The sequence below is a fragment of the Wyeomyia smithii genome, chromosome 2, assembly GCF_029784165.1.
Source record: "Wyeomyia smithii strain HCP4-BCI-WySm-NY-G18 chromosome 2, ASM2978416v1, whole genome shotgun sequence".
Classification (NCBI taxonomy): domain Eukaryota; kingdom Metazoa; phylum Arthropoda; class Insecta; order Diptera; family Culicidae; genus Wyeomyia; species Wyeomyia smithii.
In genome coordinates this window covers 136,136,979-136,160,412 of record NC_073695.1, presented here as the reverse complement: position 1 = coordinate 136,160,412, position 23,434 = coordinate 136,136,979, and the positions used below count along the sequence as shown (strand labels likewise).

Genomic DNA, 23,434 nt, shown 5'->3' with positions numbered 1-23,434 from the left:
CACAGTATGGACATTTAGTCGAGACTCGCTCATCATTAGTAATTGTCATCTTGAATGTCTAGTGCGTTTTTCTAGAAAGCCGATTGAAACGGCGTAAGTTGGCTCATTTACCGATGCGGCATGATCTTTCCAGAGCTGAAGAGATTTTGAATCAAGCTTCGAACACATCCAGTGAACCTCCAACGCTCCCCAGCTCTCAGTTTTTTCACCCAATTGTTCAAGGATTTTTAAACGCTGTTCGAACTCATCAACCAAACCGTGAATTGCAGTTGCCGATTCTTGCTAAATTTTTGGATACTCCATCAATGCTTGCAAATGCCTCTTTTTCAGTAAATATTCGTTCGAATACCGTTTCGGTATCGTTTCCCAAGCTATCGTGTAATTGTCATTTGTAATCATTAACGATTCGATGAGCTTCGCCGCCTCACCCTTTAATGCTGGTTTCAGGTAATGAAATTTTTGCACTCCACTCAGCTCGACCGTCTCATGGATGAGGGACTCATATGTAGATTTGAAAGACAGCCAATCTCTATAGTCACTATCAAAGTCCGGTAGTGTTATCTGGGGCAAACGGACCCCGCTGTGTACTCCCATCGCGCTGTTGTTTCGACCGATTGTATTATCCAAGCCTTCGGCGGGACGGTTTGTCGGTGCCATTTTTTCGAGTAAACTCGAACGAATTTGAAAATATTGATAATGATAATGATCCTCTTCGTAATCTCCATTTTCATCAAGCTCTGCAATCTCCTCTTGCAACATCTCGAATTCCTCCCATTTCTTATCCAGATTTTCCACTCTGGTTGAAACTTGACCGTGTTGAGTTTCCGCGCTATACGTCTCCAGAAATTCAATATGGCGTTTCAATGAAGCGAACATGTGCTCCCGGCGCTTAATTTTTTCCTTGATGACGTTATCTGCCATACCCACTACCACTACCAGCTACACAACTGACGAAGTCCGCTCCGACCGAGAAATAAATGTAACAGATCCAGGAAGTACCGCTAACCAAAATGAAATCGTTTGGACAGGTACTCACCTGAGGCCTGTCCAAAATAGGCCTTGTATAAAAATTGTATTGTTTTTTTTTGTTTAACCCTCGCCTCCTCTAACTTATTTGTCTTGAGTTAATTTCCGTCTGATTACTGCATATAAAGCCGTTCCCTGATGATGAACGGCACTCAAAATTTCCCAAAATATTTCCGATGAAAGGCTCCGATTCGCTCAAAACTCCATGTTCCGATTCGATCACGACATCAGAAATCACCGTATAGAATGCACCAAGCAGGTATAACATGCAATAATACTAAAAAAACACGAAGTACCGAAAAACAAATTACATTTTTTGGAAAGCTCACCTCACCTGTGGCCAATTATAAGAAATGCCTCGTAAATTTTAGTTTGATGCCATTCGCCGTTATGTCGTTAGTTCCTAATATCTCATTTAGTTGTCGTGGTTGTTGTTCCAAACGTATGATATAACTTTCTGCTACTGGAATATTTCCTATTGTTATTAGTCCTGCTAGAGTGCCAGCAAAATGACGGAACGACGCCAAGCGAAGCGTTTTATATTAATCCCTAGGAGAAAGACCAGCTTCAACCGCGATCCTGGTCACGGCACCATATGTTGTTTCGCGGTTCGGGGGTTGAATATTTTAGTAAAAACCCAAAACAAAACTTTTTCTCGTTACGCTTCGCTGTTATAGAAGGTGGCTTTATTCAACTTCGTTTATTGTACACCGAAACTCCCTTTTTTATATTGATACACCGCACTGCTGGACGGTGTCCGTCTTTATTGAATCGCTATCGGATGGCTACTGACTCATTTGCCTTATCATTACAAGTGTATCTTCGGGGATGGCTCGGGATTAACTTATTTGTATCTGTGAGAGTTGAAAGGAGTAAGTTGAGATGCTTGAAATTTACGCGGTCGATATTATGCACTGCATCAATTGGGTGTAAAACAATCAGCAACTGCATATTACTTAAATCTAGTTAAATTCTATCTTCTATCACCACCCACTATGAGTATCACCGGATCCGGAATGATGCAAGGAGCTATAAATTGACCTTAGACAACAGTTTAAATTAAAAAAATTACAACTTCTGGCATTTAAAAGCTCTAAAACCTGCCTGGCTAACATCAGCTTTATCTTCAACAAACCAAAAGTATTGGACACTTCAGTTTCTGATGAAATGTAGCAAGAGCTGGAATCGGTGATTCAGAAGTAATTCAGGAATCAGACACCAGCGATTATTCAGCGATCTTAAGCAAAGCTTTACAGAAGGAAATTACATTATTTGGGCTTGACGAAAAATTGTCAGCGGATCTGAAGCGATTAGTCGACGACATAAAAACCCTGGAACCAACTTGTTATATACGCAAAGCCATCATTCGTTGTTTTGCTTTCGTCTCGATTAGACGCAAATTGTTCATCTCCGTCTGAGTTTGCAAAATAACAATACACGAGTTATCGTACGGGTGTTTTTTTGTCGATTATTTCTTGTGCTGCGCGATAACAATAGCCGGTAGTTTATCGGCAGAAACATCTTCTGCACACTGGTAGGGGCAGGCTACCCCGCCAGTGATCCGATACGCAGCTGATATATCAGCAAGAATAATTCTCCCGCACCGCTGTTACCCCGCTAGCAGCACGGACCACCATACGATCGAGCGAGTGGAAGTCAACTACAAGTGGCATCTACAAGGTCGCGTGTAGGATACGGCCACTGTGTCACAACACGAAGCTGGATCGTCATTGTTTGTTCTGCGGAGACGCTCGATTAATCCTACTATCAGCCGTGAGGTCGTGACTTAGACGTTCGGTGAAGTATTCACTTTAGAATTTTTATCATTATTATTAATAGTATTATTATTGTTATTATTATAATTATTATTACTATTATTATTATTATTATTATAATTACTATTATTATTATTATTATTATTATTATTATTACTATTGTTATTAGTATTAGTATTACTGCCTTTTTTTTAATTTTGATCCATTGTAGTTTGAAAAATTGTTTTTAAAATTTAATAGCAACTATTTGACCCCCCCCCCCCCCCCCACATTCGAATATTTATCGTTTGTGTGCGGTAGAGCGTAACGCTTCCGCAAAATGGACGACATGCAGGTGCAACTATTCCTGGATGTGGAAACAACTGGGGAAGAGATTGAGATCTCCCCCATCAATTCCCCTCTACCTTCCCCGCTACCTAGCCCCGTACCAAGGGTACCGGCAACACGGGTGAAAGCTTACCCAGATGCTTCGAAAGGTCCGTTCGTAGTTTACTTCAGGCCCATAAAGAAGCCTCTAAATATAATTCAAATCGGCAAGGACCTGGCAAAACAGTTTTCGGACGTAACCGAAATTACAAAGGTTAGACCGAACAAACTGCGAGTTGTTGTGAGTAGCTTGAAGCAAGCAAACGCAATTGCTAGCTACGAGCTCTTCACGAGAGAGTACCGCGTGTACATCCCTGCCAAGGACGTGGAGATCGACGGTGTGGTTACCGAAGGAAGCCTCACGGTCGATGACATTTTGCGTCACGGGGTTGGCTGCTTCAAAAACCCCCTGATTCAAGTTGTAAAGATACTGGATGTCAAGCAATTGCATTCAGTATCCATCGAAGAAGGGAAGAAGAAATTCTTCCCTTCGGATTCCTTCCGTGTAACATTCGCCGGATCCGCACTGCCGAACTACATCTCTTTGGACAGGGTTCGTCTGCCTGTACGCCTGTTCGTACCGCGGGTCATGCATTTCCAAAACTGCAAGCAGTTAGGTCATACAGCCACCTACTGCTGCAACAAGGCACGCTGCAGCAAGTGCGGAGGCAATCATGCTGAGACCGCTTGCAGTGAGGATACTGAAAAGTGTCTTTACTGCGAGGGAACTCGGCATGACCTTTCGGCGTGTCCCGCGTACAAACAGCGCGAGGAAAAAATAAAGCGTTCCCTCAAGGAACGATCAAAGCGCTCTTTCGCAGAAATGCTGAAGAGTGCTGAGCCACCCTCGACAGGAAACATCTTTTCCTTTTTGCCAACCGATGAGGGTACATCTGACGATCCCGTCGAAGGGTGTTCTTATGCCATGCCAGAAGGATCTAGGAAGAGGAGAATGATCAACTCTCCTAATCTTTCTCGCAAAGGTCGCAAGATAACCCCTAGCGGAATGACCAATAAGCCAACACAAAAAGGAAGCGGTGAAGAAAAACCGAAGCAAGTACCTCCCGGTTTTAATTTTAAATCAAACCAGGAGTACCCACCGCTTCCTGGGGCACCAAAAACCCCTCGGGCACCCATTTCTCGATCAGAAGATAAAATAGAAACAGGGTTCATAAAATTTTCTGATATTGTGGACTGGATAGTTAAAACATTCAACATACCAGATCCCCTACAAAATATTCTTCTTGCCCTTCTTCCTACAGTGAAAACCTTTTTGATGCAACTAGCAGCAACTTGGCCCCTCATTTCAGCTATCATATCTTTCGATGACTAATACGGCGAAAGAGGTTAGGAATTTTATCACTGTATTACAGTGGAATTGCAGAAGTATCATCCCCAAATTCGATCTATTTTCTCATTTAATAAATACATACAATTGTGACGCATTTGCGCTCTGTGAAACCTTTCTCAATTCAAACGATCAACTCAATTTCCACGATTTTAACATTATTCGTCGAGATCGAGACTCACACGGTGGAGGGGTACTTTTAGGGATTAAAAAGTGCTATTCCTTCTTCCGAATCGACCTCCCCTCGATCTCGAATATTGAAGTCGTTGCCATTCAAACGAATATGGATGGAAAAGACCTATGCCATGTTTCGTTATATATGCCTCCATCCGCGCGGATTGAACAGAAGCATCTCACTGATATAGCAGAGTTGCTTCCCGCGCCTTTTTTGATATTGGGAGATTTTAATTCTCACTGTTCGCTATGGGGGTCGCTGTACGACGACAACCGATCTTCTTTAATCTGTAACTTGATCGACGACTTCAATATGACAGTTTTGAATACTGGGGAAGCGACACGTGTACCTAATCCTCCAGCACGTGAAAGCGTGCTTGACCTATCCCTCTGCTCGACATCACTAGCGCTAGATTGCCGGTGGAAAGTAATCAACGATCCCCACGGTAGTGATCATCTTCCAATCGTTATATCAATTGCTAATGGTTCAACTCCCCCGAACCCAATCAATATTTCCTACGACCTTACACGTAATATTGATTGGAAGTGTTATGAGTCTATTATAGCGCAATCTATCGAGACTCACGAGCAACTTCCTCCGGAGGAAGAATACGCGTTCTTAGCTGGCTTGATAATCGACGCCGCGACTCAAGCTCAGACGAAACCGATACCCGGGGTAACGATTAGACAGCGCCCTCCCAACAAATGGTGGGACAAAGAGTGCTCTGAGCTGTACGCGCGAGGGTCCGCGGCGTATAAGGACTACCGGGAGTACGGCACTGTCAACCTGCTTCGAAAGTACGAGGCACTGGGCAGGCAGATGAAGAGCTTAGTAAAGGCGAAAAAACGCGGGTACTGGCGGCGGTTCGTAAACGCGTTGTCCAGGGAAACAGCGATGAGCACTCTTTGGGATACCGCCAGGCGCATGCGGAACCGTGACGTTTCGAATGAAAGCGAGGAGTATTCAGATCGCTGGATACTCGATTTTGCCAAAAAGGTCTGTCCAGACTCTGTACCGGAACAGAAAACCTTTCGCGACGCGTTATTAGTAACTACGGAAGAGCCTCCATTTTCGATGTTGGAATTTTCAATGGCTCTCCTGTCGTGCAACAATAAGGCTCCAGGGTTAGATAGAATAAAATTCAACCTGTTGAAGAACCTACCCGACTCTGCAAAAAGACGCTTGTTGAATTTATTCAACAAGTTTCTTGAGCTAAATATTGTTCCGCATGACTGGAGGGAGGTAAAAGTCATTGCTATTCGGAAACCCGGGAAACCTGCCTCTGATCACAATTCATATAGGCCGATTGCGATGCTCTCTTGCCTCCGGAAATTAATGGAGAAAATGATCCTCTTACGGTTAGACAAATGGGTCGAAACAAACGGGTTACTTTCAGATACTCAATTTGGCTTTCGCCGGGGCAAAGGGACGAACGATTGCCTAGCGTTGCTTTCTACTGAAATTCAACTAGCCTTTGCTCGAAAAGAGCAAATGGCTTCTGCGTTCATGGATATTAAGGGGGCTTTTGACTCTGTCTCTGTAGAAGTTTTAAGCGCGAAACTTCATTCGCAGGGACTTTCACCAAATTTGAATAACTTTTTGCTCAATTTGTTGTCAGAAAAGCATATGTATTTCTCACATGGCGATTCGACAACTTCCCGAATTAGTTACATGGGCCTCCCCCAGGGCTCATGTTTAAGTCCTCTCTTATATAATTTTTACGTCAATGACATCGATGAATGTCTTGCAAATTCATGCACGCTAAGGCAACTTGCAGACGATAGCGTTGTATCCATTACTGGTGGCAAGGCTAGCGACCTGCAAGGACCATTGCAAGATACCTTAGACAATTTGTCTGAATGGGCTCTTAAGCTGGGTATCGAATTCTCTCCGGAGAAAACTGAGCTGGTCGTTTTTTCTAGGAAGCATAACCCAGCTCAGCTGCAGCTCCTACTAACGGGTAAAACGATCTCTCAGGTTTTAGTCGCTAAATATCTCGGGGTCTGGTTCGACTCCAAATGCACCTGGGCTTGTCATATTAGGTATCTGACACAAAAATGCCAACAGAGGATTAATTTTCTTCGTACGATTACCGGAACTTGGTGGGGTGCTCACCCAGGAGACCTTCTAAGGTAATACCAAACAACGATATTGTCAGTTCTTGAGTACGGCTGTTTCTGCTTTCGCTCCGCCGCGAACACGCACATTATAAAATTAGAGAGAATACAATATCGTTGTTTGCGTATTGCCTTGGGTTGCATGCAGTCGACCCATACGATGAGTCTTGAAGTGCTAGCGGGTATTCTTCCGTTGAAACATCGTTTTTGGAATCTCTCTTACCGGTTGCTAATTCGATGCACAGTTATGAACCCATTAGTAATTGAAAATTTCGAGAGGTTGGTCGACCTTCAATCTCAATCCAGATTTATGACTTTATATTTTGACTATATGGCTCAAGATATTAATCCTTCTTCATACGATTCCTCCAATGTCGCACTTTTAGCTACTTCTAATAATGCTATATTCTTCGACACCACCATGAAACAAGACATTTCTGGTATCCCGGATCAATTGCGACCCCAAGAGATCCCTAAGATTTTTTCCAATAAGTTTAAACATGTTAGTTATGATAAAAGCTTTTACACTGACGGATCTAATCTAGATGAGTCCACTGGCTTCGGTGTTTTCCACGAAAATTTTACCGCCTCCTACAAACTCGATGCTCCTGCTTCCGTGTACGTCGCAGAACTTGCTGCTATTCAGTACTCTCTTGGAATCATCGAAACCCTACCCATAGACCACTACTTCATCTTCACAGATAGTCTCAGTGCCATTGAGGCTCTGCGATCAATGAAGCCTGTGAAGCACACCCCGTATTTCCTGGGGAAAATACGGCGGTTTTTAAGTGCTTTAACAGATAAAAATTACCGGGTTACCTTAGCGTGGGTCCCTTCTCATTGCTCGATTCCGGGTAACGAAAAGGCTGACTCTTTAGCTAAGGTGGGTGCTATTGACGGCGATATAATTGCTTTTGATGAATTTTATAGCATTTTGCGTCAGAGAACACTCAACAGTTGGCAATCATCATGGAACTCAGATGAACTGGGACGGTGGCTACATTCCATTTTTCCTAAGGTATCGACGAAAGCATGGTTCAAGGGGTTGGATGTAGGTCGGGACTTCATTCGCGTGATGTCCAGACTTATGTCCAATCACTATACGTTAAACACGCATCTCTTTCGTATAGGGCTTGTAGACAGTAATCACTGCGTTTGTGGCGATGGCTACCATGACATCGAGCATGTTGTTTGGTCGTGTACCGAATACTGTGGTGTTAGGTCTGAGCTTATAGATTCCCTTCGGGCCCGAGGAAAACAACCGAACGTACCCGTTAGAGACATTCTGGGAAGCGGTGATCTCCAGTACATGACACAGCTATACGTGTTCATAAAACACGCTGGTATTAAAATATGAAACTCTTCTATCTATTTGTTAGATTACCATTCCCGCTACACGCTGAAAGAAGATGATACACTAAGCTGGAGACACCCAAACGAAGACTCGGCATCTTCATGTTCACGCAGACACCTCAGTCCAAACTGCTCAAATAGAACATCACTGCTTAGCCATGTACAAATAAATAAATCGTATAACTCAATATAGTTGAAATCAAAATTGTAACTCCCCTCCTCTCACCTTAAATCCCCACTAGCTCGTAGTCGGCCGCGAGAATAAAGAAAAGGCCTCCCTTTTTTCCCTGCTAATTTAGAATTTAAAAAAAATGTACTTGGCTCAGTTAAACATAAATTGTATCGTGCCGTGTCAAATAAACTATTTAAAAACTAAACTTGTTATATACATACGAAAGGGCTTAGCTAAAGGCTAAGACCGAAATAATCTCTCGCCCTCTCCGCGTGATTCATGTATGCTACACATACTCTTTATACACACACACACACACACACACACACACACACACACACACACACACTTGTGAGATACTTCACCAATAAATACCGCTGAGTGGGTCGCAGGCGGCAGTAGATTTTTGACACTCAAACCTGGCTGTTGCTTTTTAAACGTTGCTCCGAAAGTCCCTATTTCCGCCATCTTTCCAAAAGAACTTGATTTAACAATTGGCGACGAGGATAAATTTCGGTTCGGAAGTAGTAAATTTTATTTCAAAAGTGAGTTTTACGGTTTCGCGAGTGTTGGCGATTTAAGAAAAATAAAAGGCTACGGTACGCTTTCGATCGATCGGGTTGCTGGAACGGGACGCGAAAAGCCGATTTGGAAAACGCAGCGGACGCCATTGGATTACGGTGGATAAGCCGGGAAGGTGCAGGCGGTGTGTAAAATCGTGATTTTTTTTCTGCAAATCTTGGTAGTGCGACGGTGCTCAAGGTTGCAAAAGAAAAGGCGGTAATTGTATTTAAAAAAAAAGCATATTGGTTCGATATCTGTAATTTTTTTTAAAAAAAGGGCATTATGTATTGTGTTTAAAGAAAAGGCAAGAAATTATATTTAAACAAAAGAGGAAAAGTATGTGAAATTTAAACAAAAGAGGAATAGTGTGTGGGAATTAGATCGCAATTGTAAGTAGAAGAGGAAAAAAGCCTTTATGTGATACAAAGAATTTTGAGCGCCATTGTAGTGTCGAAAAAGAGCTATTATCAAGAACAAAGGAGGTTGTGAGTGCTATTGTTATGAAGAACAAAAAGGCCAATGTGTGAAACGAAAGGAATTTTATATCTATTGTGATGAGAAGAATGGTCTGTCATACGGAATAAAAGGAAACTGAGCGCAATTGTGACAACAAAGGAAAACATTTTCTTGGATCAAAGGAAGTCTTAAACGCTTTTGTGGAGAGGAAAAGATTTTTTTTGTGTGAAGTAGAATAAAATCAAGATCTTTGGGGGCAAAACAAGAAATAAATGAATTTAAATAAAAGTAAATTGGGGTAAATATTGAATGGAGAAAATTACAGTGATTAAACAAAATATAAAAAAGGGATAATAAATAGTGTTAATTTTATTTTATATATTAAATAGGAAAAAATAATTTTAAATTTGTAATATTCAACAAAGCAATTATTCTGGTAAGGTTCGGCGGAATTGCCAGAGAAGACCTACGGTTAGATTTGCGGATGAGCCTCGACCAAGTTCTAGTGCCAGTAACAATTTAGAACTGCTCTTCAATAGGCTAAAGCCTACGGCCCTGGATCATTCATCGGATGAATCAGATCAGTGTTGGAAGCGTAGTGGTGAGGGCGCATCGCGCGCAATTTTTTTTTTTATTCTCGCTTATTTTCCGTCGGTCTAGTTCCGCCACTGTTGTGGCCAATCACCGACGCCTAGGGAGGCGACTTCACACCCAGGACCCTAACTCACGACCCGTTTATTAACGGACCGGCGCCAACGGCTTACTTCCTCATGCGATGGAAGGCGTGATCCCAGAGATTTCTCGCCTCAGAAAATCTCCCGGTGTCGGCTAGGATTGAATCTAGACCAGTTGGGTTGGTTGTGAGTGAATCACGCCAACCCACAACCATCGACACCTATGTCGGCGGTGGGATTCGAACCCAGGCGTCGAGCGTGGTTGGTGGAGACGTTACCAACCACACTAGGCCCCCGCTCAATTGAGGCATCGCGCGCAATTGAGGCTGCCCAAAATGTTTAGAGTACGGCAGAATATAGTGGCACCGAGTAGGAGGAATTGCAGAAGAAATCGGAGTTCGGATGCCGGATCCGAGGGGGAGTTTTTTGGATTTCTGGATGAATCGGCCAAGGAAGCGACAAAGAGAAAACGATCGGACGAAGCAGAGGTACAGCAGAGAAGATCGGAAAGACTAAAAATGAAAGGAAAAATATTTTTCAAGCATTTCAAGTAAAGTGCGGTCGATTGATTAGAGTATTAATGAATGAGCTCGTACATTTAGCTGATTTCTAAGGCGTCAAAGAACGCATACTTATATTTTCTTACATGTTCGATTTAAGAAATGCATTCAATTGCAAAAAAAGCATAGCGTCAAAGAACGCATTCAAGTTAAGTTTCGGAATTATTATATATTAAATTACTACAGTTAAAATTGTTGTTTCCAAAGCTATTAATGAGATTCAACTTTCAGTTATTATAAATGAATATTTTGTTTACATCTACATGCATTCGGATCATATAATTTTGTTTTACGATATTTTATAAACTTTTGTTTTTCTTCATCTATTTATAAACTTTTGTTAAAAGGGAAGAATTGTTATATACATACGAAAGGGCTTAGCTAAAAGCTAAGACCGAAATAATCTCTCGCTCTCTCCGCGTGATTCATGTATGCTACACATGAGCAATTCTCGCTGAAACTAGGCCACTAGGTGCACAAAGTCTTTCAAATTTGCTATAAATGCACATAGTTATTAGAAAGAGAGAAAAAATGATAATGCCATTTTTGTTTGATCGAATTTGTTGTCCCCTTGGTCACCAAGGGGCGAAACAGTTTTCAGAAAAGTTGAAATTTCAGAAATTCTTGATGTATTATTTGAGCCATATCTATAGAATTCGTAATGTAAAGTACTACAAGTAGCACTTTTCTGTAAAGAAGAATGATAGGGCTTTCATTTGAAGTGATCAGAATTTAGGCCACCATCTTGAATTTGGCCGCCATCTTGGATTATATCAGAAAAATTCAATTTTGACCGTGTTCGCAACTACCGATTTTCGATTTGAGACCAGAAAGCTGAGAAAAAAATCACAGGAGGGTTGTGTGCAAAGCCACGACCGCAAGGTTGAAGCAGAATACTTTTACACAGCTCTACTTACGGCTGTAAATTAACCTACGGCCGGCGTATCGGTTCGCGCCGCTTATCGCGTTTAGCCTGGCAGAGGCCTAATGCGCACGGCCAACACAATAGAAAGGTGTTTTCACATTGAAAATTAGACACGGCTTTACTGGAGTAAGTGTTGGCAAATGCATCTACCGCTAATACCGCCGCTATCGTACGAAAAATGACGCGCGTCTAAAAACACCCGAACTGTTTCGCCGTGCCGCTTCCATTTACTTCCTTATTACATCGGCCTTAGGGAAGTACCGGCTGCACCTACCGCTGAGGCTGTTACCATACTGCTACTGGTACCCAAAACTACTAACTCTTCAAATTAAGTGTTTTATTTGTCCTCAAAAAAACAATTGTTCAATTCCATATCGGATATGATGCAATTGCATCTCTGTAATATTACCGACAGTAATATTCTTCTAAACAAAATGATCCTACTTTTCCATTAGAGGAAGTGCCGGCTGATGTACCGCAAAAATCTCGCCCGATCGCTCGCGTTGGCGTTCAGCCTGGCAGAGGCCTGAGACGTGGTGACCAACCACAGGGCAAGTGATTTGTTTAATTTGAAGGCAGCCACAGGCGCGACCCGCTGCTATGGTCTGTTACTGCTGAGTGCCGATATCTGCTGTTACTGCTGTCAACGTTGTGGACGGTCCATCCAGTTAATCTTCCGACTAATGAATGTAGCTAGTTTTCCCAGAAACACTCTTTTATAACCGAAGGGTGCTACGTAATAGGCCACGCCTTTCAGTTCAGGTTTACCATTTCCTTATGTTCTTTAGACGAATTATTCCAAAATTCGCATTTGATTTTTGTATCCAGCGAATAAACACCGATGGTGCTCTCACACACGCTACGGTTTTAACCCGTATCTTATTGCGGTTTGTAACATCAAGCGATTTCGTTTGCTCGCTGTTGCGTGTTGCATCATGTTGCAACTTGGCAGCTGGGAGACGACGAAATTCTATTTATGCTGATTGATTGAATCGACTTCATATTAGCTCTGCATAGTCGAGCTAACTGCTTTTGTGAATGCGTTCTAACAGGGCAGTTTATTATTCAATGTCGGTTATGCTGATCGTAGCCTTTGCGCTGCCCCTACAGTGGGGGGTTTACTAAATAAAGTAAAAATTAGACATCTACAACAGAATTTGATTGCATCCCGCACAGAATGTCTGCTTGTGTTGATGCCAGAAAATTATTAACCTTCAATCATCTTTTTATTTGCCTTGAAAAAAGCATTTTGCGGTTCAAAATCGGTTGCTAATTACAACCTTTGAGCAGCCCTAACATTGGGGGAATTAAGATACACGGACAACATGCACTGTGGAAGCTATTTCACATTCAGTAAATTCGACGGGTGCGACAGATTTAAATTGCTAGGATGCAACACAGAATGCTTGCTTGCGTTGACAAAAATTATTAACTTTCAATGACTTGTTTATTTGCCTTAAAAAAGGCATTTTGATACCAAAATTGGATTTCCTGATGGCAATCTTCATGCTGCCCCAGCACGGGGGGAATAATAGCTGTCTGGTGGCACACGCTGAGAAAAACCGCGCTGCTCCTGAGACGTGGTGACTAACCACAGGGCTAGTGCTGCTGCTAAGGAAGGACGACTGCTGTTGTCGCTGTCTTGAACTATTATGAGCGGCTCCGGCTGAAACAGGCTCTTATATAGGCCAAATAGCATGTTTCCAATTGCAAGGTATATGATCCTGTCGACCGTGCTTGGGAAGCAATCATATAACGACCAATCAGAGGTCGAATTTTTCGTTTTGACAAGGCTTGACTGTTTTCAATAGTACAATAGTGTGAATAATAAAATTACAATTTTCTTATTTTGGGAAGAATCTTAGAAGATTTTCCAATCTGTTGCTGCAAGAACGAAGGAAATCCATCGAATACTAACCGATTTATTAGCATATGAAATTGGACATATTTTTCACTTTTTTCGGTTTTAGATTTTCATTTCACATCCCTATGTAGCCGATCTTCCTGAGAGAAGTATTCTACTTCAAAATGCTATAAGATGCAAGAAAAAAATTTGGTGAGCTCAGTGTTAACCCATCAATTGAAGCTATTTTACAAGCTGAGTTTCAAAATATTCATCGTACATCGCGCGATCAACGTAGTAACCTGTCTACTGAGACCAAGTGGATGCACATGTTATGTCCATATATGTCCATATATCATAATCGATTAATGCTACAACTAGTACGCCACTACTTTTTTTTTTCAAGTTTAGTGAGAACAATGAGTACAACACTAGCATGTGTGATACTAAAAAAGCGATAGGATTTTTAATACTGAGCAGTTCCACAAAAAATGTCCCAGTTTTAATATTTTATTTAAATTGTCATTTTTAATTTGGCTGAAACTCTGCAAAGACGTTTCTATAGGCAAAAGATGCCATTCTGCGCTAATGGTTTAATATTTTGCAACGCGACTCATTTTTGAGAAGCTATCGAAAAATGCTATTTTGGGAAGGTATTGATGATTACAAATATTTTCAGGGCCAAAACGGTTTGTTTGATCGGTATGACGTCTTCGATAAAGTTGTAGTTGATATTTTTGTCTCACCAAAAAAAATAAACATTTTAAAATGATTTTTTATTGAATAAAATAAAAGAGAAAAATGTAAATTCATCGTCAGGTTTTAGCTATTATCGCCCGGGGGGCCAACGAAGACATAGATAACTAATCTTTTGCAGGAAGATAATCTGCATTATGAAAAACCATCATGCAAAAATTCAACGCTCTAGGACATCATTTACCCCCCGGGCGATAATAGGTAAAATCTGACGATAATAGAGCCGATATCTATCTAAAAAGCACATTTTTTTAAAATCTATTTTTTTATAAGAACTACAAAAAATAACTGAAACAATGCAACCAAAAAAAAGTTATAGTGTATATTTTTTTTCGGAAAGACAAAAGTATAATCTACAACTTTATCGAAGACGTCATACCGTTCAAACAAACCGTTATGGCCCTGAAAATATTTGTAATCATCAATACCTTCCCAAAATAGCATTTTCAGTAGCTTCTCAAAAATGACTCGTGCACCAAAAAATTAAACCAATAGCATAAAATGACATTTTTTGCCTATAGAAACATCTATGCAAAGTTTCAGCCAAATTAATAATGACAATTTAAATGAAATATTCAAACTGGGACATTTTTTGTGGAACTGCTCAGTATTAAAAACCTAAATTAATCCACCTAGCGGTCAGACCCAACCTTTCTCATTCAATTTTTTATTTGTAAAAATAGATTTACATGAACGCTTCAATCCAATAAATGTATATTCACTCTTTAGGTTCTAAAATATTGATGTTGTAATCTTCACATATAAAAATGCAGTCAAGTCTGTCTGTCTGTCTGATCCATATTGGCCCGAAAACTACCGAGCCGATCGTCGTGAAAATTTGTATGTAGGGGTTTTTGGTGCCGATAAAGGTTCCTATGATAGTTTAAGACCCCTCCCTCTTCTGGAAGGGAGGGGTCCCATACAAATGAAACATAAATTTCTGCACAACTCAAGAACAAACCAAGCAAATGAAACCGAATTTGGCATGTGGATGTTTTAAGGGGTAACTAATATGTCCATAATAGTTGGATGAAACACAAATTTGTGCACATCTCGAGAACTAATCAACCAAATGGAACAAAATTTGGCAGGTGAATGTTTTTAGTGGTAACAAATATGTACATAATGGTTTAAAACCCGACTCCCTCTTCTATAAGGGAGGGATCCCATGAAAATGAAACACAAATTTCGCACAGCTCAAAAACCAATCAAGAAAATACAACCAAATTTTGTATGTGAATGTTTTTAGAGGTAACAAATATGTCCATAATGGTTTGACGCCCCCCCCCCCTCTTCGGAAGTACACGTTTCTTCACAAATTTCTGCACATCTCGCGAACTAATCAACTAAATGGAACCATATTGGCAGGTGAATGGTTTTAGTGGTAACAAATTTGTTCCATAATCGACCTCAGACAACATTTTGGATTGTAAGATGGCAACTTCCGGTTTTTGGAAAACAGCCGAAAATGGCCGATTTCCACCCAATATAATAATATCCGGATCTAGAATAATACACAGGACCTAAAATCGACCACAGATAGCATTTTGAATTCTAAGATGGCGACTTTCGGTTTCTGAAAACAGCAGAAAATAACCAAATATCACCCAATAGGAGCTTTTCTTTAACCAGTATGCTGTTCAAAATCCAGAAATTGTCTCCAAATGCCATTATGAAATCCAAAATGGCGACTTCCGGTGTCGGAAAAACAGCGGCAAATGACCAAATACCACTCAATATGGGCATTTCCGCAACCGTAATGATGAACTGGAGCCACAAATCGACTTCAGACAACATTTTGAATTGTAGGATGGCAACTTCCGGTTTCTGGAAAACAGCCTGAAATGGACGATTCCCATTGAACATTAGTATTTCTGGAACCAGAGAGATGCACAGAAGCTAAAAATTGATCACAGACACAATCTTGAATTTTGAGATGGTGACTTCCGGTGTCTGGCAAACAGCCGGAAATGACCAAATACCATTCAATATGAATGTTTTCGGAACCAGAATTACGCCCAGATGACAGAAATTGATTTCACAGGCAATTTTAAAGTCCAAAATGACGACTTTCGGCTTCTGAAAAACAGTCCAAAATGACCAAATATCACCCAATATGAATTTTTCTTTAACCAGTATCCTAAATACCATTTTGAAATCCAAGATGGCGACTACCGGTTTGTGAAAAACAGCCTAAAATAAACAAATACTATCCAATATGAGTATCTCTGGAACCAGAATGATGCAAGGAGCTAACAATTGACCTCAGGCACTATTTTGAATTGCTAAATGGCAACTTATAGGCAACAGTCGGAAATGACCGAATAATACTCGATATGGATATTTCCGTAAACGTGATGATGCATAGAAACCAAACATTGACCCTGGACACTATTTTGAATTTGAAGACGACCACTTTTAGTTTCTGGAAAACAACCAAAAATACCTCCCAATATGGGTATTTCCGGTATCAGATTGATGCCAGAAAGTCTGCTGATAATGACAGAATACCACCCAATATGAATATATTCAGAATTAAGGCGATGTACAGAAGCCAAAAGACGAGGATGTTGTCATTCCGATGAAACCAATCATTTCAAACGATTTGTTATTTGACTATGATCATATCCTATGGCCGATTCGTCGTGTATTCGCAGACTTCAAACAAACCGCAAGTAATCAATTAACTTGGAACGTTCAAATAGTACGACACCACATTTAAATTATTTTTTTTTTTTTCTTCACATAACATTTATTTGACACGGCACAAATACAATTTAATGTTTAACGGCGCCAATTATATCTGATGACTTAAAAACTAAAGCAAATTTTTTATCCTCGCTGCCGACTACGAGCTGAAATTAAGTCTAACTTAAAACTAGCATGGGATTTCCAATCAGTGTTTTGTTGTTCAATGGTCGTCTGATAATCGTCGAATGGCATGTATGGATTCGTTCTGCTGAGCCACGATGTCGTGAGTTGGGACAGAGGCTCGTAGTCATTGGGTTCTGGTTCTGTTGTGCGGGGTCTGGTTGCTGGTTTCGTGCTTAAGGTTCAAACGTGTTCTTGTCGTTTTGTTGGGTGTAGACGGAGGGGAACGGGACTAGACTGGGGCGTGGATGGATTTCAGGAAAACGTATATAAGGGACATGTAGGATAGGTCACGGCTCGCCAAGACATCACGAACAGGAACAGCCGGCTGTCTACCCTCGGCCTGCAGGGAAGCTATTAATTTAGACCTGGCGTCACGGTGTACAGGGCATGACCAAACCACATGCTCTATGTCGTGATAACCTTCACCACAGGCACAGATACCACTTTCCCCGAGCCCAACACGACGGAGGAGCGCGTCAAATCTATAGTGATTGGACATAAGCCGGGACATCACGCAAATGAAATCCCGACCTACATCCAACCCCTTGAACCACGGGTTCGTCGATACTTTGGGGATTATGGAATGTAACCACCTTCCCAATTCCCCTCTGGTCCAAGCATTTTGCCAACTGATGATCGTATTCTGACGTACAAGTGCGAAAAATTCATTAAAGGCAATTGGTCTTTCATAAATATCACCGTTTGTTGCGCCCACCTTAGCCAAAGAGTCCGCTTTCTCATTACCCGGTATCGAGCAGTGAGAAGGGACCCACGCTAAGGTAATCTGAGTAGATTTTTCGGATAAAGCACTCAGATGTTCCCGTATTTTCCCCAGGAAATACGGAGAGTGCTTAACATCTTTCATCGATCGGAGAGCCTCAATGGAACTGAGACTGTCCGTAAAGATGAAATAATGGTCCGTGGGCATTTTTTCGATAATCCCTAGGGTGTACTGAATTGCAGCTAATTCTGCGACGTAAACAGAAGCAGGATTATCGAGCTTATGGGAGACGGTTAAATTGTTATTGAAGATACCGAAGCCAGTGGACCCATCAAGAAGTGATCCGTCAGTGTAGTACATATTGTCGCAGTTGATGTTTCGATATTTATTGGAAAAAATTTTAGGGATCTGCTGCACGCGTAAATGATCCGGGATTCCACGAGTTTCTTCTATCATGGATGTATCGAAAAACACAGTAGAATCAGAAGTATTTGATAAGTCGACACGATTTGGAATATTCGAAGAAGGGTTAATATTTTGGGACATGTGATTGAAATACAATGTCATAAAACGGGTTTGAGAATTAAGTTCGATTAACCTTTCAAAATTTTCAATCACGGGACGGTTCAAGACCTCACATTTGATTAGAATACGAGAAGACAGGCTCCAGAAGCGGTTTTTCAATGGTAGTACTCCAGCTAAAACCTCCAAACTCATCGTATGGGTCGACTGCATGCAACCTAAGGCGATACGCAAACAACGATATTGTATTCGCTCCAGTTTGATCAAATGTGTGTTTGCTGCGGAGCGGAAGCAGAAACACCCGTATTCAATAACAGACAATATCGTTGTTTGGTAAAGCCTTATAAGGTCTCCTGGATGGGCTCCCCACCATTGTCCGGTTATTGTACGAAGAAAATTCACTCTTTGTTGACATTTTTTCATCAGATACCTCACGTGACAACCCCAGGTGCCTTTAGAGTCGAACCAGACACCAAGATATTTGTGTACCAAAACCTGAGAAATCGTTTTACCCATTAATTGTGTTTGAAGCTGAGCAGGTTCATGCTTCCTAGAAAAAACTACTATCTCAGTCTTCTCCGGAGAGAATTCGATACCTAGCTGTAAAGCCCAAGCAGACAAATTGTCCAAGGTATCTTGCAATGGTCCTTGCAAATCGGCAGCTTTGGCTCCTGTAACAGAGATTACACTGTCGTCTGCAAGTTGTCTTATCGTGCATGAATTTTCCAGACATTCGTCGATGTCATTTACATAAAAGTTGTAAAGAAGGGGGCTTAAACATGAGCCCTGGGGAAGACCCATGTAGCTAATGCGAAAAGTTGCCAAATCGCCATGCGTAAAATGCATGTGCTTTTCGGACAACAAGTTGTGCAAAAAATTGTTCAAAATTGGAGAAAATCCTTGTCGGTGAAGTTTACCCGAAAGAATGTCAATAGAAACGGAATCAAAAGCCCCCTTAATGTCCAAGAACGCAGACGCCATTTGTTCTTTACGAGCATACGCCAGCTGAATATCTGTTGAAAGCAACGCAAGACAATCATTCGTCCCTTTGGCACGGCGGAAGCCAAATTGAGTTTCTGATAGTAGACCATTTGATTCGACCCAGTGGTCTAAACGACGGAGTATCATTTTTTCCATCAATTTCCGGATACAGGATAGCATTGCAATCGGCCTATAAGAGTTGTGATTAGAAGCTGGTTTCCCTGGTTTTTGGATGGCGATCACCTTCACTTGCCTCCAATCCTGCGGTACAATGTTTTGCTCCAGGAACTTATTGAACAAGTTCAACAAGCGCCTCTTGGCATTGCCGGGTAGATTCTTCAACAAGTTGAATTTGATTCTATCTAATCCAGGCGCGTTATTGTTACAGGACAGGAGGGCAACTGAAAGTTCTGCCATCGTAAAAGGTGATTCTATCGCGTCGTGGCCCGGAGACGCATCGCGAACAATATTTTGCTCAGGAACAGAGTCCGGACATACTTTCCTGGCAAAATCAAATATCCACCTACTTGAAGACTCCTCGCTTTCGTTGACCGTTACGCGATTCCGCATTCTTCGGGCTGTGTTCCAAAGAGTGCTCATCGATGTCTCCCTCGACGTCTCGTTCACGAACCGACGCCAATATCCACGTTTCTTTGCTTTAGCCAAGCTTTTAAGCTTGGTATCAAGCTCCGAATACCGTAAATAGTCGCCAGGTATACCTCCCGTCTGGTAGGCCTTAAACGCGTCGGATCTTTGCGTGTAGACATCGGAGCACTCTTGGTCCCACCACGGAGTGGGAGGCCGTTCTTTGATCGTTACGCCGGGATATTTCTTCGTTTGGGCTTGCAACGCGGCGTCGAGAATCAAGCCCGCGAGGAGGTTGTATTCTTCAAGTGGTGAATGATGTTGAATCGACTCGACCGCTTTTGAAATCATTTCCTCGTATAACTTCCAATCGACATTTCGTGTGAGGTCATACGGAATGTCAATTGGTCGCATGCGAGTTGACCCGTTAGTAATTGAAATAAGAATAGGCAGATGGTCGCTACCGTGAGGATCGAGGATTACCTTCCATGTGCAATCCAACCGTAGCGACGTCGAACATAAGGATAGATCCAAAGCGCTTGGGCGCGCTGGAGGTTTCGGGATACGTGTCATTTCACCGTTGTTTAAAATAGTCATGTCGAAGTCATCGCAAAGGTTATAGATTAAAGAGGAGCGGTTATCATTGTATGGGGAACCCCAAGCCACGCCATGAGAGTTGAAGTCTCCCAAAATCAAACGTGGCGAGGGAAGAAGTTCTATTAAATCAAAGAGCAGCCGTTGCCCAACCTGTGCTCTGGGGGGAATATATATTGAGGCAATACAAAGCTCTTTACCTTGTATTGTCATTTGACATGCGACAACTTCGATGCCTGGAATCGAGGGGAGGTTAATACGATAGAAAGAATAGCACTTTTTAATCCCTAAAAGTACTCCTCCATATGGGGTGTCTCGATCAAGGCGAATAATATTAAAATCATGGAAGTTGAGATCAATATTTGAAGTAAGCCAAGTTTCACAAAGGGAAAATGCATCGCATTTGTTTTTATTTATCAAAACTTTAAACGAATCAATTTTTGGTAAAATACTTCTACAATTCCACTGTAAGACAGAGATAGAATCCTTCATATACGCAGTTGAATTAGGCATCGAAGGATACAATCGCTGCAAGGAGAGGCCATTGGGCAGTCAACTGCTTCAAAAATGATCTAACTGTTGGGAGGAATGCTGTAAGAAAAATTTTAATTGGATCGGGTACATTGAAAGTTTCAAAAATCCAGTCCACAATGTCAGAAAATTTCACTAATCCAGAGTTTGTTTCATCAACTGGGAGTGTAAAAGGAGCAACTGGGGTTTTAGATGTTCCTGGCAGTGCTGGGAACTCCTTCTGGGACTTTAAATTTGCCAGCCCAGGAGGAGTTTGCTTCGGTTTTTCCGCAGCACTGTTTGGTTTGTTTGTAACCTTCATTTCACTTTGAGAAATCTTAGGACCTTTTCTGGGAAGTTTAGGAGAGGAAACACTTTTCCTCTTTCTAGACTCCCCAGGATTGGCGTAAGATGCTCCCGCTGGTGAATCGTCAGAATCGGTTTCCTCAGAGGGCAACAGATCGAAGGGGTTCGAAGTAACGGGAGAAGTGGTAACGGTCTTCTTCAGCATGTCAGCGTAGGAACGCTTTGAACGCTCTTTGAGAGACCGTTTTATTTTATCCCTGCGCTGCATGTACACCGCACATGTCGAGAGCTCATGCAGATTTTCTCCGCAGTGAATACACTTTTCAGCGTTAACACTGCAAGAATCTTCCGCATGAGACTCCCCACACTTGCCACAACGTGCCTTATTGCAGCAGTAGGCGGCTGTATGGCCTAACTGCTTGCAATTCAGGCAGTTCATGACGCGGGGCACGTAGAGCCTCACAGGGAGACGAACCCGGTGGATCGAGACGTGGCTTGGTAGTGCAGACCCGGCGAACGTAACTCGAAACGAGTCTGACGGAGTGTATACTGTTTTGCCACCGATGATCGATGCTGACCGCAATTGCTTGCAGTCGAGCACCTTTACTTCGGGACACGTTTTGTTCTTAAAGCACCCTTTGGCACTTTGCAGTATACACTCGACGGACAGACTCGAATCGGTTATGACACCGTCGATCTCCACGTCTCGTGCGGGTATGTAAACGCGATACTCGCGTGTGAAGAGCTCAGAGCAAGCTATATCGTTGGCCTCTTTCAGGTTACCGACCACGACACGGAGCTTGTTAGGCCGGACCTTGGAAATTTCGGTCACGCCCTTGTACTCCTTCGTCAGGTCTTTAGAAATCTGCAAGAGGTTCAACTTTTTCGATTTCGGTCCTGCCTTTGGCCGAAAATAAACAGTATAGCTGCCCTGGGCTCCGTCTGGGTAAAGCCTGGGGCGAGGGGGGACTGAAGAATGAACAGGGGAGGGGGTAACAGAAGGGTCAGGGTCAGAGGGGTTCGGGGATGGTGGCGCGGGAGGCGAGGGATCTACATCCATCTTAAGTCTAGCGCACTAGCGCTGACAAGAACACGTACCTTTTTATTTCTCCCTTCCAGTAAGGTTGGTTGTCCGATCGTTCGAAGTAGCAGCCGTTACAGCCAGCAGCACCAATACAGCAGCACCAAACAGCCACCAGCAGCGAGCCAGGTGTGAGATCACTCCACACAGCGATACGACTCGCTGACACTGATGGCTTCTTCTTTTTCCTCGTTTGTGTCTCGTCCACTGCTGTAGCACAATCCAGCCAGCAGCCAAATCGGCTTACGCACCAGCTGGCAGTCACGATGCGAAACAGTTGCACAAAGGAACGACCTTGAACCCGGATTTATTTCACTCGACCAGGCAAACAATGCCAACACTTGTTCACACGTCTTTTGTTTTATACTCTATCGGACCGATCACCAAACACGTCCAGTACTGATGCGTGTTCGGCACAGAATGACACATTTAAATTATGTTGAGGCCACATATATCGATCAAAGCAGGTATAGTTTTAAAAAGCCTTTGAATTTCTTCTCTTTCCATAACTTTTGAGCCACATATCAAATTGTTATGAAGTTTGTTATTTGTAAGTTTGAGAGATGACTCGTTCGTATGACACTAGTTGTGTTCAAATAAGTCATGTAATCTTTGAGATAATAGACTTTCGTTGTTTTATTAACAATTTAATACATAACGATTTCTTAAGTTCGATTATAATCAAATGAAATGGGAACGTGTAGGGCAGCCAAACTTTGAAACCACGTGTTCGATCATAATTCATCAGTTAACCCTTAACTAGCCCGCTCATCTGATAATAATAATCAAATCGGTTGTGTAGTTTCTGAGATAATGAAGTTTCGTGATTTTCACAAGTCGGCACATTACAAATGAAGTTACAGTTCGATTACAGTAAAATTCAATAGGGTCTTCTGAGGCAGCTAGACCTTTCATTTGACACTAATTTTGTGGAAATCGGGTCAGCCATCTCTGAGAAAAGTGAGTGAGTCCAAGTAGTCTTCGGAATATGTTCCTTTGCATAGCTGGATTTCACATTTTTAAACATAACAGGCAAAGTAATAGTCCGATTACAAAACAAATCAATGGGGTCTTACATGGCAAATAGACCTTCCATTTGACACTGATTTTATGAAAATCGGTACAGGCATCTCTTAGAAACATGAGTGAG

At 42.0% G+C, this 23,434-nt stretch overlaps 1 protein-coding gene across 1 annotated transcript; it reads right to left on the bottom strand.

Moving 5' to 3' along the window:
• Positions 1-282: 282 nt before the first annotated feature.
• LOC129719949 (uncharacterized) lies at positions 283-921 on the bottom strand. The gene has a single exon (XM_055671358.1). The coding sequence runs from the start codon at positions 919-921 to the stop codon at positions 283-285; it is 639 nt and encodes a 212-aa protein (XP_055527333.1).
• Between the last annotated feature and the right edge of the window lie 22,513 nt (positions 922-23,434).

Coding starts and splice junctions, on each gene's coding strand:
- LOC129719949 (XM_055671358.1), bottom strand. CDS start 921: ATGGCAGATAACGTCATCAAGGAAAAAATTAAGCGCCGGGAGCACATG.